Source organism: Bubalus kerabau, chromosome 9 (genome assembly GCF_029407905.1).
Source record: "Bubalus kerabau isolate K-KA32 ecotype Philippines breed swamp buffalo chromosome 9, PCC_UOA_SB_1v2, whole genome shotgun sequence".
In the NCBI taxonomy this organism is placed as follows: Eukaryota; Metazoa; Chordata; class Mammalia; order Artiodactyla; family Bovidae; genus Bubalus; species Bubalus kerabau.
Window position 1 is genome coordinate 92,934,610 of NC_073632.1, and position 18,575 is coordinate 92,953,184.

The 18,575-nt window shown below is 44.4% G+C and overlaps 1 protein-coding gene across 3 annotated transcripts in view; it reads left to right on the top strand.

Annotated features, from left to right (window-relative positions):
* Nucleotides 1–313: 313 nt before the first annotated feature.
* Nucleotides 314–18,575, top strand: part of SAMD5 (sterile alpha motif domain containing 5) — a 146,329-nt gene continuing 128,067 nt past the window's right edge. For all 3 annotated transcript variants that reach the window (XM_055535903.1, XM_055535904.1, XM_055535902.1), the window contains exon 1: nucleotides 314–1,473. In XM_055535903.1, coding sequence (XP_055391878.1) covers nucleotides 1,009–1,473 — 465 coding nt within the window. In that variant the 5' untranslated portion in view covers nucleotides 314–1,008. The remainder of the gene's footprint in view (nucleotides 1,474–18,575) is intronic.

Here is an 18,575-nt window from a genome sequence, read left to right on the forward strand (position 1 = left end):
GAAGCGCGAGCCAGGCAGAAGCACCAGCCTCTCCCACCGCCCGGTGCGCCCAGCTGTAGCGAGGAGGGGCCGAGCGCAGCGCGGGCTGGAAACGGGCGGTCCCTGCGTCGCGCCCACTCGCCGAGCCAACGCGCCGCTGCCCCCGGCGCTGAGCGGCGGTCCACCTGAGAAGCGGGACCGCGGGGCTCCGGCCTGCGCGCGGGCTCGGACGAAAGGGGAAATCCAACACGGATCGGGAAACGAGAGTGGAAACTTGACCTCACAGCCTCGCCCCGCCGGGGGAAGTGCCCTTGGGCGGCCGGCGAGCGCGCAGGCTGGAGTCAGGCTCGGGAAGAAGTGAGCGCAGAGATTTTCACGGGCTAGAGAAAACGGATTAAAAAGACACGTAAAAAGCCATCCAGGGCGGCCGCTGGAGCCCGGCAGTTTGGAAGACCACCCCCTTTCCCGCTAGGAGGACAACCGTGACTCGCACTCGCCGAGACCAGGCGCTCCTGGGCGGCCGCGGGTCTGCGCGGAGGAGGCGTCTCTCCAACGCGGGGAGCGCATTCAGACGCCCACGGCAGCGGCCAGGGATTGAGATGCGGCGCGCAGCCGGGGGACCGTCCCGGCTGAGGAAGGTCCGGGGCGGAGTCGGGCACCGCTGACCTCGCGCGGGTCCGAGGGGTGTGCCCGGGCCCCGCCCGCCTCCGCCCCCTCGCGCGCCCGCCGTGCGCTCCTCCCCGCGGCGGCGGCGGCTGCGGCGGCGAATCTAGGGGCTGCGCGGAGCGGCTCGCCCAGCCGGCAGTGCCTGCAAGCTCCGGGTTGCTTGGGGAATTCACTTGGCTGCTTTGCCGCTACTCCCTCCTCAGGCTTCTGATGGCTTTCTGTCTCCGGCCCTGTCCCTCTCTTTAAAAGGAAAACTTTACCGAGATTTCGTTTTCCCCTTTGGAGGAAGAGGATTAAAAGTTCTCAGAACTGGTGCCGCTCGGGCGCCGGGACGCTGTTTGCCGGCGGGGTTCCGGTGCCACCATGTGCACCAACATAGTTTACGAGTGGCTGAAAGCGCTGCAGCTCCCGCAGTACGCCGAGTCCTTCGTGGATAACGGCTACGATGACCTGGAGGTGTGCAAGCAGATCGGGGACCCGGACCTGGACGCCATCGGGGTGCTGGCGCCCGCGCACCGCCGCCGCATCCTGGAGGCCGTGCGCCGGCTGCGCGAGCAGGACGCCGCCGCCGCCGGCCTCTATTTCACGCTGGAGCCGCAGCCGCCGCCAGCGCCACCCGGGCCGTCCCCGCTCGCCGTCCCCACCCGCCGCCTGGGGGAGTCGTGCGGCGGCCCGAGCCAGGGCCCCCGCGGGGACCCCCGCGGCCAGACGACCGCCCCTCGCGGCAGGGAGCTGGTGAGCTACCCGAAACTGAAGCTGAAGATCATGATCCGGGATAAGCTCGTCCGCGACGGCATCCACCTGAGCAAGCCCCCGTACTCCCGCAAGGTAAGGAGGCGCCGCCCGGACAGCGCGGGGCGCGCGGCTTAGGGACCCGCCCAGCCGCTCGGCTCCGGCTTGGGGCAGCCCATTCCGGGAGACGACGCGAGACGAGGATGCTTCGGGTGTTTGGGATCCTTTTTTGTGTTCTTTCTGTATTCGCTCTTTTATTCCCTCCTCCCTGGTGTTAAGACAGGACCTCTCACCCAGGTGTTAATAATTCTCCACCAGGACCAAGTCCCCCGCGTAGTCTCGGTCAGCAACTGGACGCTCGGTGCTCCCCCAGTGGGGCCCCGGGCAGTTCTTGATAGCCTCCGTGTATTTTTGGGTCTAGGGGTACCAGAAGAATGGTTAAACCCCACATGGTTCTCGACCTTTCTTTTTTCTCGTTCTTTTCCTTGCCTTTTCTAGAAGCTGCCAAGGGAAACTGGCCAACTCTTTTCATCAAAGAGTGAGAATTGATGCCCTGTTGCTCTCAATTCCATTCAGTCGCATCCCAGCACCGCTGCACATTTGGAACGCGAATGACTGACCTGAACAGTGTAGGGAAAAAGTTAACAGAAAGCCAAGTCGGTCCACTTGGGATAAGTTCCTTCGACTTAGGTAGAGGGAGGTAGTGGGTGCTCAGGGCGTTGGAGGTCCCGGGGCCACTGAAGGTGCGCTGCTCCGTTCTGTGCTGGGTCACCAATTTGGTTGATTATTAATTCAGGTGAGATGAAGCAGGTGCTACGGACTTCTCAGTGGGTTCGAACGTGGGAAAGGAGGGCACAACCCAAGGAAGTGAGATTTTTCGTCACCAGTGAGGAATTCCCTAGGGAAGGAGCCTGGAAAGAAGCAGGGAAGTTGTGGCAGCCGCTGTGTGAGGAAGGCTGAACTGTGGATTTGGGCGTTTAATGATTATTTCTTTCGAGAACTCGGCCTCCAGCTGAGACTGTTCAGCTTAGGCTTTTGCAGCCATCCAGGTAGAGGGGTCCTAACTTGAAAGGAGTAAGTAGACAGTACATGGAATCCTCAAGCCTGCCTGGGGTTACTGCAGGAAAAGGAGCGCCTCAGCGGGAAAGTCAGGACAGAGAGAGGACCAGGGGAAAATGATGGTGGTGCTGCTCTTGCTGGCGAGGAGTGAACACCGCCTGCAAACAGGGCCAGGCGGATAATCCACACGTTGGGTGCTTGTCTGGGGCGCTTGCATTGCTTTATAGTCTGAAGACCATAACGTCTGGATTCAAGGAAGTTCCAAAGAAAACTGTAAAAAGTAGACAGAGGAGTTCAGGCCACTCAGACTTCTGTGATAACAGCCCAGGAAGTGAGGTGGGCTTGGGCTGCAAGAGTGTGAGCACGTGGGCACATGGTGAGAGCACAGGTCAAGTCCTGGCCAGAAAGGGATGCCAAGAACAAGTTCATGTCACTTGGTATTGCTTATGCTTCAGGAGGAGAGCTGGGTGCTGGGCTGGGAGGACAGAGGAGAGGATGGTCTGTAGGCGAGGTTGATGTGCAGGAAGTAACACATTTTGATTCTGATGCTTAAAAAGACAGACTAGATATCAAACAGAATCTAAAACGAATTCAGTGGAGGAGGATTCTAAGCTCATGAGTGCCTGGCCATCGGCTTTGAACTGTGCATTCCTGCCTAAATCAGTGTATGATATGAGTAAGAGCAATTTATTGAAGAAAATTGTAGTAAGATTTACTTTTCATGTAAATAATAATTTTGGTCAACTTCTATATATAAATCCCATAACAATAATGTTTGATAATCAAAATGTACCCTCTTTCACTTTCTATGCATATGTAATTCTCTTTCTCAAACTGAAGAATAAAATGGGGCCAGAATGTTTTTGAACCTCTTCCACTGATGCTCCCAACTGGGGACCAGAAAAATGTGGCTGACAAATTTAATTGTAAAAAAAATTCTGTTACTTTATATATTTTTTTGCAAGAAAAACATACACGAAATTATAAATAATTATACTTAGAAACCAAAATATAATTAGTATAGTCCAAACTGAGCATGCACGTGTATAGTGCCAGATTATGTTGGTCATTCTGAATTTGTTGCTTATGTGTCCATTATCTCTTTCAGTTTTGGATTTTAGTTTATTTAAGATGTTTTTGGATGCAGCTTGTTTCTTTACAGACAGGTTTAGGACTCCTCTTTAAAATGTGATCCAATTTTTAATTTCTTCAGATTCCTTGGCTCTGTTATGATCAGAAAATATAATATTTATTATGTGCATTTGGAATTCTGCTTATTAGAGAGGCCTCACCTCTTCTTTATAGTCTCTGCATGGCTGATCCTTATAATTTTTTTGTACTGTGGTGAGATTATTAGATGGTTTGAAAGCAGATTTTACCAAGGGTGATCAAGGCAGGAAGAGTGAGCCCTTACAGAAGAAAGTAAGTTGCAGAATTTCCCCAAGAATTACTTGAAAGGACTGTAGGATTGTGGTATTTGCCTCAATAACAGATAATATTACCAGGAACTCTGCCACACTGCTATGTTCATTACATCTTATCAACAGTTGTTAATTTCCTCTTTTAGGTCAGTTAAAGTGTAAGAAAAGTAAGTTTCTCTTTGTTTTCCAAAGGCAGTATAGCTTTGGAAAAAGCGCTGCTTAAAATCTAAAAACATTGAATGACTCCCTCCTTTGCCCTGTCCTTAGCTTCTCTGACTGTGGTGATTTTCTAAAGTAAGTATTAGGTAAAGCTTTGTATAAGAAAAAAAGGAAGTGAAGTTGCTCAGTCATGTCTGACTCTTTGTGACTGCATGGACTGTAGCCTACCAGGGTCCTCTGTCCATGGGATTCTCCAGGCAAGAATACTGGAGTGGAGTGCCATTTCCTTGTTCAGGGGATCTTCCCAACCCAGGGATCAAACCCAGGTCTCCCTCATTGCGGGCAGACGCTTTACCATCTGAGCCACCAGGGAAGCCCCTTCTCAATATTTTACCAAGCTTCTCTCTGTGGAGGCTCTGCCAAGCTCCAGGTTACTGAGATAGGCGGAATGTACCAGCCCTGCCCTCAAGGAACTTGGGATCTGGTGGGGAAGACAGAATAGAATGAACAACAATGATAAGGTATGCTGATTGCTTTCATGGGAGGCATGGACAGGTGCCTCCAATCTAGTCTGGGGAGGTGGGGTCATGACAGGCTCTCTAGAACCTGTCTTTAGTCTGAGAACTGAAGGATGCAGGGGTTAGCCTGAAGGAGAGGAGGGACCTAAAGGGAACAAGTGTTCTAGGCAGAGAGAATGGTGTGCTCAAGAGCCAGAAAGTGAGGGATGGCACCATCCAGCAGGGCAGAGGGGATGTAGAGGGATTTAGTCTGGCTGGAGCACAGAGTGCTTGGAGGAAGTGGCAGGAGGTGGAGACAGGAGGGGGCTGGTCCTGAATGAACTTGGACAGTATCTCAAGAGGGGAGCTATTGATGGATCCTGACCAGCAATGGAGTAAATGATTAGGATGAGGTTGCAGTGTCAGGAGACACGTGCTGCAGCCTGGACTACTTGGTGACAGCGGGAGGTGCCATGGAGGTAAGTGAGCCAGGATTGGATGACTATTTGAATGACAAGGGTGAGAGAGGAGGGAGGTTGAAATGACAGGTAGAGAGTTCCAGTCTAGGGTTGCGATGCCCTCTCCTGAGTAGGGAACCCGGGAGAAAAGCAAGTTTAGAAACAAAGATGTTGCCTTCGGGTTTAAACACACTGAGTGTCCAATGCCGGAGGCATATTTGTACATATTTATCTAGTTAATAGTTAGAAATATGGCTATGGAGCAGAGAAAAGATGCTGGGGCAAAAGATACAGATTTGGGAGTTGTCCCCATGTTGAAGCCACAAATATGAGTGAGCTGTAGAGGGAGAAGAGAGAAGGGACCCGGACAGAACCCTGGGGAAAACCAGGATTTGAGAGATGGGCAGAGGATGAAGAACCTTGGAGGGAGGTGAAAGGGTAAATCTTCGGAAGCAGTGTTGCTTCAAGGAGGAGGGACTGGTCAGGAGGTCAGAGTGCGACCAAGCAGGATAAGAACTAAGTGTATCCATGGGAAGTAGCAGCCATGCCAGCGGGGACCTCTGAAATAGCAGGTTAAAGTGATGGACCGAGAGGAAGTAAAAATGGGGAGCACAAACTTTTTCTTTTTAAAGACTTAATTTTTTTTAAAGAGCAGTTTTATTGTTTTTTAAGATTTTAAAATAAGATTCTTTTATGTGGACCATTTTTAAAGTCTTTATTGAACTGGTTGCAATATTGATTCTGTTTTATGCTTTGGTTTTTTTGGCCATGAGGCATGTGGGATCTTAGCTCTCCGATCAGGGATAAAACTCATATGCCCTGAATTAGAAGGTGAAATCTTAACCACTGGACCATCCTGAAAGTCTCTAAAAGCGCAGTTTTAAGGTCACAGCAAAACTGAGAGAATGGTACAGAGATTTCCTATCTACCCCTGCCCCTACCCAAGCATGGTTGCCTGTCTTATCTGCATCCCCCACCAGAAGTGGTACATTTGTTATGATTGATAAACTTACATCAGTACATTGTAATCATCTAAAGTTCAGATTTTACATTAGGGTTCACTACTGATGGTGTGTATTCTGTGACTTTGGACAAATGTATACTGAATGACATATAGCCACCATTATGGTATCAAGCAGGGTATATTCACTGCCCTAAAAATCCTTTGTGTTCTGCCCATTCATCCCTCTCTTTCCCAACACCTGGGGACAAATGATTTTTTTTTTTTTTTTTTTTTGCTATTTCCATAGTTTTGCCTTTTCCAGAACATCACATAGTTAAGAGTTCTGTAGCCATTTCAGATTGGTTTCTTTCACTTATTAGCGATAGGCATTTATGATTCCTCTGGGTCTTTTCATGGCTTGATAGCTCATTTCTTTTTAGTGCTGAGTCATATTCCATCGTCTGGATGTACTGCAGACAACTTTTTAACGAAGTCAGACTGAGAAGATAGAACTGAAGCTACATCTATAGGAAGAAGGGAGAATTTGGGTCAAGCGAGGAGTTTTGTGAATTTGTATTTTTTTCAAGAATGAGAGAAGCTATAGCGTGTCTGAGTGTTGGTGGGAGAATGTCAGGGAGAGGGAGCCTGTGAAGATAATGGGAGAAGGGAGATGGCCCAAGAGGTCAAGGAAGTGGAGGGAATTGTGTCCAGAGAACTGGAAGGAAAGGGGGTGGAGACACTTTCTCTGTGACAGAGGGGTAGAGAGGAGGATGGATGAGTAGACTGGGAACTTTGTTGGGGTGACATTGAAGAGTCTTCCTTTCTCTCTCTGCCCACATGATACCAGTGAGGGGATAGATGGAGAGATTAGAGATTTTTGGCAAACATTGTGTTAATAAATAAATTTTAGTTATTTTGAATCTGGTGTTTATGCTGCTGCTTCTGCTTAGTTGCTTTAGTTGTGTCCAACTCTTTGTGACCCTATGGACTATATATAGCCTGCCAGGCTCCTTTGAAAACTGGAGTGGGTTGCCATGCCCTCCTCTAGGGGATCTACCCAACCCAGGGATGGAACCTGGGTCTCCTGCATTGCAGGCAGATTCTTTACTACTGAGGCATGAGGGAAACACCTTTGCCTAAATAGAAATATTGTAGAACAATGCTTAAAGGATTTATAGAAGTAAACATGAATAGAAACCACACTCACTATTCATATATTTGTGCTGCAGGTTATAAGCTATGTATGATGCTGTGTTATGTAAGTTTGGCCACGCTTGTGCATGGGGGTTATGGTAGATGTGGATGGTTCAGTTCAGTTCCGTTGCTCAGTCATGTCTGACATTTTGTGACCCCATGGACTGCAGCATGCCAGGATTCCCTTTCAATCAACAACTCCCAGAGCTTGCTCAAACTCATGTCCATCAAATTGGTGATGCCATCCAACCATCTCATCCTTTGTCGTCCCCTTCTCCTCCTGCTTTCAATCTTTCCCAGCATCAGAGTCTTTTCCATGAGTCAGTTCTTCACATTACATGGCCAAAGTATTGGAGCTTCAGCTTTAGCATCAGTCCTTTCAATGAATATTCAGGACTGATTTCCTTTAGGATGGACTGGTTGGATCTCCAAGAGACTCTCAAGAGTCTTCTCCAGCAACACAGTTCAAAAGCATCAATTCTTCGGCGCTCAGCTTTCTTTATAGTCCAACTCTCACATCCATATATGACTACTCGAAAAACCATAGCTTTGACTAGATGGACTTTTGTCGACAAAGTAATGTCTCTGCTTTTTAATATGCTGTCTAGGTTGGTCATAGCTTTTCTTTCAAGGAGCAAGCGTCTTTTAATTTAATGGCTGCAGTCACCATCTGCAGTGATTTTGGAGCCCAAGAAAATGGTCTTTCACTGTTTCCATTGTCTCCCCATCTACTTGCCATGAAGATGTGGATGGTAGGGAACTGTAAAAGTATCCTGTTTTCTAGCAGACTTGGGAAAGTGGAAGGGGGCCTAGGGTAGATCGTGGATGAAGCAGGTATATAGATTTCACTGAAAAATACCTCCTAGGCACACGCTACCAACTAGAGCTGTTTCAGTTAGTATAACCTTACTTAATAATACTATAGGAGTGTTAAACTTCATTCACGCCACAGACTTTCATGGTAATAGGGTTATTCTTAGGTGTCTGGGAGAGATGGCTTGGGATGAAGGTGTTTGGAGGTAGCATGAAGGCTCCTGTGTCTGGCACCAGGGTGAAGGATATAGAAGAAATATTTAGAAAGAGAGAGGTTGGCACAGATAGGCTTGTGTCCTTTGGAGTTGTGCCTTGGGTCCTGGCAGAAAGCTGAAATGACAATAAATATCCCTTCTCCCAGGAATTTCTGCCTTTATGAAGTTACTTTGGACAGCCTGGAGGTTGGCATTTCAGCTTTTTCAAATCAAATCAATATCATTAAGTATCTTCAATCTGGGCAAGAGATGATCTTTCTAGGTTTTTTTGTTTGTTTGGTTTTATTCCCTGAAAAGAATACTGTGGATAAAAGAGAGAGAGAGGAGATGAGCTTGGGTGCTGGCAGGGCTGCCCGTTTCATCATGCTCCTCATAGTTTAATTTCTATGGAGTTTCAGCATCCCTGGACCCTTGGCCATCCATCCATGCATCCATCAGTCCATCCGCCCGCCGGATGAACATTAAACAAATGCCATGTGCCAAGCCCTTGGCTTTATAGTAGAGAACTAGACAGATATCCTCCTGCTTACTCTTGAATGGACCTTGATGTTGAGGGTCCAGCCCATTGCTGGAATGGATGCACCATGTAAAAGTTGAATATTACTTCCAAAAGTTAGCAAGGATTGGAGAATTTTATGCTTGAGTTTATTTCAGATGTTAAAAAACAAGATCAACTGTGGCTGAGACTCCAGTCAGGTAATGAAGTTTAAAATCAAAATGTTTTTCTTCATTAAGTAGTATCCAAGAAGAACTAGGATTTAAAGTGCTATTCTTGCAGGTCATTTGAAAAGAAGATATTGGCAGCAGGGCCAGGACCAAGGTAAGACAGGTGGGGTGCCAAGGTGCAAAATTGAAGAAAGGGATCACCCTCGGGGTTGTGCCAGCCTGGGCAGTCTGCCATTAACAAAATCAATCCCTTACCAAAAAATAGCAGATATTTGTGGGGATTGCAGGGAGCCTTCAAGTCGAACGCTGGACAGTCACCTATCCTTCAGATACTCAGAACCTGCCTTCAACAGCAGGGTGCTGAGAGCCTAGTTAGAGAGCTGAGCTCCCAAACTAAGAGGACGTGGTTTCTATGGTGATGACAGCCCACTGAGGTTATCCAGGTGAGAGAAGCTTGTGGGTTCCTGTTACTCCTCTGCTGACATGATGGTCTAGTGGTTAAGAGCACAGGCTCAGAAGCAGACTGCAGAGTTCATGTCCCACCTCTGCCCCATGCAGGGTCATCTTTGGCTGCTCTCTCTGCTGTGTGCTTAGTCACCCAGTCGTGTCTGACTCCCTGTGACCTTATGGACTGACCTGCCAGGCTCCTCTGTCCATGGGATTTCTCCAGGCAAGAATACTGGAGTAGGTTTCCATGCCCTCCTCCGGGGGATCTTCCCAATACAGGAATCCAACCTGAGTCTCTTACGTCTCCTGCATTAGCAGGTAGATTCTTTAGTGTCTGAGCCACCAGGAAAGCCCAAGAATACTGGAGTGGGTAGCCTGTCCCTTCTCCAGGAGATCTTCCTGACCCAGGAATTGGACCAGTGTCTCCTGCATTGCAGGCGGATTCTTTACCAGCTGAGCAAACTGGGAAGCCCCTCTCTAAAAAGTAGTAATACTCATGACTCTTAAGGTGATTGGTCCTTGTACAGGTGGCACTAATGGCAAAGAATTGCCTGTCAATGCAGGAAATTTAAGAGTTATGGATTCGAACCCTGGGTCAGGATGATCCACTGGAGGAGGAAATGGCAACCCACTCCAGTATTCTTGCTGGGATAATCGCATGGACAGAGGATCCTGGTGGGCTGTAGTCCTTAAAGTGATTAGATGAGCTAATACCCTTGAAGTCATTAGAAAAAAATTTCTATCCATTTCTTAGGACTGTGATCATAAACTCCCACAAACTGGAGGTGTGAAAAAATAGGAATTTATTCTCTGCCGGTCCTGAAGGCTAGATGTTCAAAACTAAGGTTCGGTAGAGTCTTGTTCCAAGATCCTAAAGGTCTGCACCAATTTACCTACAGATTTCCCCAAAGCACCTCCAAACAGCGCATCTCTCCCTGCCACTGAGAGGACAGGCACTGCCAACTTGCTGGAGCATGTGCCCAGATGTCCAAGCTGTCTGCATGGCAGCCTGGACCTGGTGCCCAGCCTTCCCTTGCTCTGACAGTGCAAGTGTCAGTCGCTCAGTTGTATTTGACTCTTTGCGACCCCGTGGACTGTAGCCGACCAGGCTCCTCTGTCCATGGAATTTCCCAGGCAAGAATACTGGAGTGAGTAGCCATTCTCTTCTCCAGGGGATCTTCCTGACCAAGGATTGAACCTGGTCTTCTGCATTGCAGGCAGATTCTTTACCGTTTGAGCTACCAGGGAATCCCTTGGTCTGGGCCCCACTCAAACTAATGGATTTGGGGGGGTCTTCTGGTAAAAGGGCTGAAGCAGCACATCCAGAAGGGGCATAGGTTTTCTCCAGAATCCAAAGGGGCACTGTGCCCCTTCTTTGATTGTCAGAGCGGCCAGATGCAACAGCTCATCCTTACTTTAGATAGGATATCTTAGTATAGCCCGTACCACTGGACCCCTGACAGTTGCACTGAGATAGAAAGCCCCTGAATTTTTGTTAGATTTCCCACTTTCTGACATGCAGAAGTCTTACCAGTACATCTAGAGTAGTTGCTACATCTTGCCCACTAGGTTCAAGCAGCATGATGTCATGAGTATAGTGGTCCAGTGTGTCATTTTTCGGAAAGGAAAGGCATTTGGAAGAACATTGCCCATGGTGAGGGCAGGTATATCCAGGACCGTGATAGTTATCACTTTTCAAGGTCGTAGTCTGTGTAGAGCTAGAAACAGCATCGAATCCTTGGCTTATGAAAGTTAAGTCAAAGTGAAAGTTAAGTCGCTCAGTCGTGTCCGACTCTTTGCGACCCCGTGGACTGTGGCCCACCAGGCTTCTCCATCCATGGGATTCTCCAGGCAAGAATACTGGAGTGGGTTGCCATTTCCTTCTCCAGGGGATCTTCCCGACCCAGGGATCGAACCGAGGTCTCCTGCATTGCGGGCAGACGCTTTAACCTCTGAGCTACCAGGGAGGCCATCCTTGGCTTATAGCTAAGGCTTATTATAGCTAAGGCTTATTATTGCTACTGCCAGCATGTGAGCTAAAGGTTTATAACCATTATTTTCTAAGGTTTATGAAAAGTGCTATTTGAGATCAAACTGCTGATTTGGGCTTGAGGAGGTTTGGGTGGAGTAGGAAGAGAATCCTTGTTTTCAGTCAATATGAAAGTATTAAGGACAAGGAATTGTGGATCCTGCCAAAAGGCATTAAGTATACAATCTGTCTTACATAGAGACTAAGTGATATCTAATAGTTTAAACAGATTTCATTACCGCTTCTAATTGAAATAAATGGTCTGATGAGCTCTTAAAACCTTCCTATTATGTTTCCATACAGTTATAAATACTAACAAAATAAGATCTACCACATTTGGAACATGCTCAAAAGACAAAGAAAACAATTCGTGTGTATTCTTTACCAAAATCCTAATGAACAGATATTCCAATTTTAAGGTATTTTTCTTAGAGCCTAACTTTATAATGAGACTAGAGATGAACCTGTTGATTTGACACCTGTATTTTTTTAGCACTCTACCTCTATTTGACAAGATTATTTTAAGTACAAGTCAGAAAATAATACATAGTATTTATTTTCTTGATTTCTTTGTTTTAAACAGTTAACAATTAAAATAAGGAATGCATTTCAGTTTTAAAGAATTCAAATTTAGTAAAACCATTTCATCTATGAAATAGAATTTGCACTCAACCAAACTAACATATGACCCCCTTGCAGTTTGTACCGGTTTGTACTGTGTTCCCGTTTTGACTTTTCAACAGAAATCAAAACTCTCTAAGTGGTCACATAAGAATAATTGAATTGAACTAATTCAAGTTTTGTTTGTTTTTTAACAAATCATGGTGCTAACATTGTTTATTTTCAGTCTGTTTGACTTATTCATGTAGTACCATGGGAGAGACATGACCACTTTTACCAGCTTATTTTAGAAAAGGACTCTTACAACCAAGTTTGTGGGTTGGTCCCAGTTATATAACCAGGAGTTCTGTGAATTAACTCCCACGTAGAACACGATGCTTATAAAACGACAGGTAATAAAAGATGCTAGTTTGAAGTGAGTGTAATACCATTATCACTTGACAGTAACCGTGACAGCTAGAAGTTAGGCCCACAAAAGATTTTTTCAGGGAGAAATGTTGTATCACTGACATTGTTTAGAGTTTCTTTAGGGCATGCTCATAATTCAGAGTTTCATTTTCTTTTAAGGGCTCGTCTTTGCCTGCCCCTCTCTCTGCCCTGTCCTTGGAAGACATAAAGAAACTTAATCTTTTTAGTTTAATAAAAATTATTTATTTTGTTAAATGGTGCCAGTATATATCTCAAAAGACCGTTGTGTGAATTAAATGGAATAATATTTATAAGCTTACTTTGTAAATTCTAAACGAACTATACACATTTAAAGTGTTCTTATTGATAGTGTATAAATCATTGTGTTCCTAATACAATTTTTAAAATATTTCTGATTGAAAAGTGAATACACCGAATTGAGAAAATTTGGAAAATACTAAAGCAGATTGAGAAGAAATTTAAAATGGTCTGTATAATTTCTAACCCTCATAGTGTATTTCTTTAAAAATTGCCCATGAATTAGAATTTCTGTCTTATACACATGCACAAATCGGGTATTGGATAAGAAGAAGGGTAAGGCTAGTCTTGTGTTAGCAAATATCATTTGATGATTTTAATATGAAGACATATTCCGTCTTAGTTTAACACCATAATTAATTCAGTCGTTTTCTTACTGGGTTGAAGCCTTACCCATGTTATTATTGATTATTTAATTTCTTTATTATTTGAAAATGTCATGTTTGAGAAGTAGTATTTCGTCATTCTTTGAATGGTATTTCTTAGATTACCAATCAACATAGTTTTGTATTTGTAGCTTTTATATTTATAATTGCTACTGCTAAGTCGCTTCAGTCGTGTCCGACTCTGTGCGACCCCATAGACGGCAGCCCACCAGGCTCCCCCGTCCCTGGGATTCTCCAAGCAAGAACACAGGAGTGGGTTGCCATTTCCTTCTCCAATGCATGAAAGTGAAAAGTGAAAGGGAAGTTGCTCAGATCGCAAAGTCGCTTCGCGATCCCATGGACTGCAGCCTACCAGGCTCCCCCATCCATGGGATTTTCCACGCAAGAGTACTGGAGTGGGGTGCCATTGTCTGCTCCGATATTTATAATTACGTAGTGCTTTTAATGGTGTTCGCCTATTTTTTTGTTGTTGGTCTTACACCATTTCCAGTTGCTTTGCAAGAATTCTTTCTATATTAAGGAAAATAATCATTGTTGCATACGGGTTTTTCAGAGTGTTGGTTTAGCTTAGAATTTTATGATTTATTTTTGGATGTCCAAAATTTTTAAACTCTTATGTATTCTACCTTATCAATAATTTTAGTTGTTTCTTTGAGACTGAAGGAATATAGAGGATACAGACTTAGAATTGAACTTAAAATCTTTTTTTTTTTTACCATTTACTTGGACAAATTATTTAATCTTGCTAAAACTGAGTTGCTCCATCTATAAAATGGGTAAACTATCATCCACTTTTTAAAGAGTGTTGAATACAGAGACAGTATATGAGAAACACCTCAGAGAGTAACTGACGGATAGTAATTCCTCAAAACGTCTGGGTAATGTTTGTGGTATAATACAAAACTGTATGATTATGAGGTTATTCTTAATATGAAGACTTATCTTAAATTATTAGTTTATGTCCTTGTGATTCTGTTGAGGCTAGTTGTTCTTTTCATAATTTCAAAAAGCTTTTATACTATCAATAACATATATACTTTATTTGTCTGGTATAACAGTTGAAAATATTTTGCCCAATTTACCATTTGCTTTTTATGGTTTCCTCTTTTTTTAATGAAGAAATATAATCAATCTCTATTTTCATGATTACTTTTATCCTTATAATATTTTATGATATTATCCTTATAATATTTGTGATTATTTTATCCTTAAATTCCTTCTCTATTAAAAAAATCAGTTAATATTTACCTATATCTCCAATTAATTTTTTTGGTTTCAGATTTACATCAAGCTCTCTAATTCATCTGAAATTTATTTAGGGATATGATATAAGATAAAGTTCTAATGTTATATGTAATCTGATATAGACAAAATTTTATCACCTACTTCACAGGAATTATAGCTTTTATTTGTCTGTTCTGGTCTTATCGCATTGGCTAGAGTTTATATGGCAGTGCTAAATAAGAATGATAAGTAGATGTTTTTGTCTTATTCCAAATTTTAATGGACATGCTACAAGGATTTTGTTAGTATTCTGCCATTGGCTCTCAGCTTAAGGTCTCCTTCGTGATGTTGAAGAGCATCTTGGTTTTAGTAATTTTCTAGGCATTTTTTGTTAGGAATGGACATTTGATTCTAGTAAATGTCTTTTTTTGCAACTTAAAAATAGTTGAGAGTCTTTTTCTTCTTGGGCCTGCCGCTTGATGTATTGCATGAACAGATTTCCTGACATGAACCATCCTTAAGTGATGTCTTTTGAAGCAACCTGGGTGTGAGGGGAGGAATTTTGTGATCTCACACCCAGATTACTGTCACATTCTTTTATACTACGCATCTTTCCTTTCACGATGATGTTTGACATTTACCTTCTGTTTGTAAGCACTGCGACAGCTGTTGTCATAATATTATTACAGTTGACTTCCGCCAGTAGCTTTTGGAGGTTGCCATCTCTGTCTAGACAAGCAGGAGAGGCAGTGACAGCGGGGAGATGGGGGGACCAGCGCCACACTCTTCTTACTCAAAAGGCAGTTGACACGGAGTTGTGAGCAATGATTTAGTTTTCTGGTTTGTGGAGACATTTTGTCTTTGAACCAGAAGGCACAGACTCTGAGGGGGGTGAGGGGTTAACTTGAATCTTTATTGATTTTACCGTTTTCACAGCCAAAATGGGCTCCCCACCTCACCACCATGTGCAGTTCAGGAAATTGCTCCCAGATTCTAGAATTATATTCTCCATCCTCCCACTCTTCCACTTCCCCCACATACCTTGTATTCCCTGATCAATTAGTCTTCGCCCTTTCTGCCCCCACCCCACCCCACACCTTTTAGTGGAAAATACAGATGGGGCTGCTTGCCAGATGCCATGTTAAATAGAAGACCCTTATAAAAGAAATGGAAGTGGCATTCATTTTAATGTGAATGTTTGGCTTTGCATAGAAACAACAGTCCACTTGTAATAAAGATTAAGTTGGAGAACTCTGTAAGAAATATTATTGGAGCAAATCCTTGATTGACAATTAAACATTTGTGGAAAGGTCAAATAGAATGACTTTCATTTTAAAAGGCCATTGAAGCAAATGTTAAACATGGGATACAAGAATGGTATGTTTCTAGATGAAACAGCTACCTCAGTTGCTATATTCTGCTTAGTTTGTAGAAATGGATGCACCCAACACTTCCCAAGCTGGCCATCAATCATGCAGTAAAGATGTAGGCACTTAAAGTAGCCATGTATCAATGCAAAATGAAACACTGCTGGATTAGGACGCTCTCCTTCGGAAACTCTTGATTGACAAAAGTAGTACTGCTTTAAGTTTAGCCATATTTTCATGGCCAGAAAGTAATACAGTGGCAGATGGTCTTTATGAAGGGGAAATATTTTACATTAAAAAAGTTGAGTAATTTTTGTGCGTGTGTGTATTTAGCTCCTCAGTTGTATCTGACTCTTTGCAACCCTATGGACTGTAGCCCACCAAGCTCCACTGTCCTTGTGATTTCCCAGGCAAGAATATAGGAGTGGATTGCCATGCCCTCCTCCAGGGAATCTGCCCAACCTAGGGATTGAACCTGCGTTTCCTGTGTCTCATGCATTGGCAGATGGATTCTTTACTGCTGAGCCACCTGGGAAGTCCCTGAGTAATTCTTAGGACTTGCTAACTACAGAATCCAGTTAAGATGAAAAGTTCAGTTGAGTTCACTTCAGTCACTCAGTCATGTCCAACTCTTTGCAACCCCATGAATCACAGCACGCCAGGCCTCCCTGTCCATCACCAACTCCTGGACTTCACTCAAACCCACGTCCATCGAGTCAGTGATGCCATCCAGCCATCTCATCCTCTGTCGTCCCCTTCTCCTCCTGCCCCCAATCCCTCCAAGCATCAGAGTCTTTTCCAATGAGTCAACTGTTCACATGAGGTGGCCAAAGTACTGGAGCTTCAGCTTTAGCATCATTCCCTCCAAAGAACACCCAGAGCTGATCTCCTTCAGAATGGACTGGTTGGATCTCCTTGCAGTCCAAGAGACTCTCAGGAGTCTTCTCCAATACGACAGTTCAAAAGCATCAATTCTTCGGCGCTCAGCCTTCTTCACAGTCCAACTCTCACATCCATACATGACCACTGGAAAAACCATAGCCTTTTCTAGCCAGGCTTTTGTTGGCAAAGTAATGTCTCTGCTTTTGAATATGCTATCTAGGTTGGTCATAACTTTTCTTCCAAAGAGTAAGCGTCTTTTAATTTCATGGCTGCAGTCACCATCTGCAGTGATTTTGGAGCCCCCCAAAATAAAGTCTGACACTGTTTCCACTGTTTCCCCATCTATTTCCCATGAAGTGACAGGACCAGATGCCATGATCTTCGTTTTCTGAATGTTGAGCTTTAAGCCAACTTTTTCACTCTCCTTTTTCACTTTCATCAAGAGGCTTTTTAGTTCCTCTTCACTTTCTGCCATAAGGGTGGTGTCATCTGCATATCTGAGGTTATTGATATTTCTCCCGGCAATCTTGATTCCAGCTTGTGCTTCTTCCAGCCCAGCATTTCTCATGATGTACTCTGCATATAAATTAAATAAACAGGGTGACAATATACAGCCTTGACGAACTCCTTTTCCTATTTGGAACCAGTCTGTTGTTCCGTGTCCCATTCTAACTGTTGCATCCTGACCTGCATATAGGTTTCTCAAGAGGCAGGTCAGGTGGTCTGGTATTCCCATCTCTTGAAGAATTTTCCACAGTTTGTTGTGATCCACACAGTCAAAGGCTTTGGCATAGTCAATAAAGCAGAAATGGATGTTTTTCTGGAATTCTCTTGCTTTTTCCATGATCCAGCAGATATTGGCAATTTGATCTCTGGTTCCTCTGCCTTTTCTAAAACCAGCTTGAACATCTGGAAGTTCACAGTTCACTTTTTGCTGAAGCCTGGCTTGGAGAATTTTGAGCAGTACTTTCCTAGCGTGTGAAATGAGTGCAATTGTGCAGTAGTTTGAGCATTCTATGGCATTGCCTTTCTTTGGGATTGGAATGAAAACTGACCTTTTCCAGTCCTGTGGCCACTGCTGAGTTTTCCAAATTTGCGGGCATATTAAGTGCAGCACTTTCACAGCATCATCTTCCAGGATTTGAAATAGCTCAACTGGAATTCCATTGCCTCCACTAGCTTTGTTCATAGTGATGCTTTCTGAGGCCCACTAGACTTCACATTCGAGGATGTCTGGCTCTAGGTGAGTGATCATACCATCATGATTATCTTGATTGTGAAGATCTTTTTTGTACAGTTCTTCAGTGTATTCTTGCCACCTCTTCTTAATATCTTCTGCTTCTGTTAGGTCATACCATTTCTGTCCTTTATTGAGCCCATCTTTGCATGAAATGTTCCCTTGGTATCTCTAATTTTCTTGAAGAGATCTCTAGTCTTTCCCATTGTGTTGTTTTCCTCTATTTCTGGCTCTACCTAAATGTGAAAGAAAAAAAAAAATTCGATGAGTTGTTAATTGCATCCAAAGTCAGTGCTCTAGTCACCATCATTTGTAAAGCATCTAAAGAAAAGATGGGATTAGTTCCTATCTGGAGTCCCACAAACCCCCTGTTTCTCTGGCTTGCTTACTGCTAAGTCACTTCAATCATGTCCGACTCTGTGCAACCCCATAGATGGCAGCCCACCAGGCTCCCCCGTCCCTGGCATTCTCCAGGCAAGAACACTGGAGTGGGGTGCCATTTCCTTCTCCAATGCATGAAAGTGAAAAGTGAAAGTGAAGTCATCAGTCGTGTCCGACTCTTATCGACCCCATGGACTGCAGCCTTCCAGGCTCCTCTATCCATGGGATTTTCCAGGCAGGAATACTGGAGTGGGGTGCCATTGCCTTCTCCGGCTTGCTTAGGCTTGCGCAGTTGAAAAATAATTTAGGATATGCATATTACATCCATTATAGATTAGAGTGGAGCCAGGGGGTATGCAAAGTAATTTATTCTTTTGAGACCGACTTCATTATAGAGAGGTGGTGGAGAGTTGGAGTTAGGTTGGTGACATTAACTTTGAGTTTTATTGCCATGTCATTTTAAATCAGAGTTT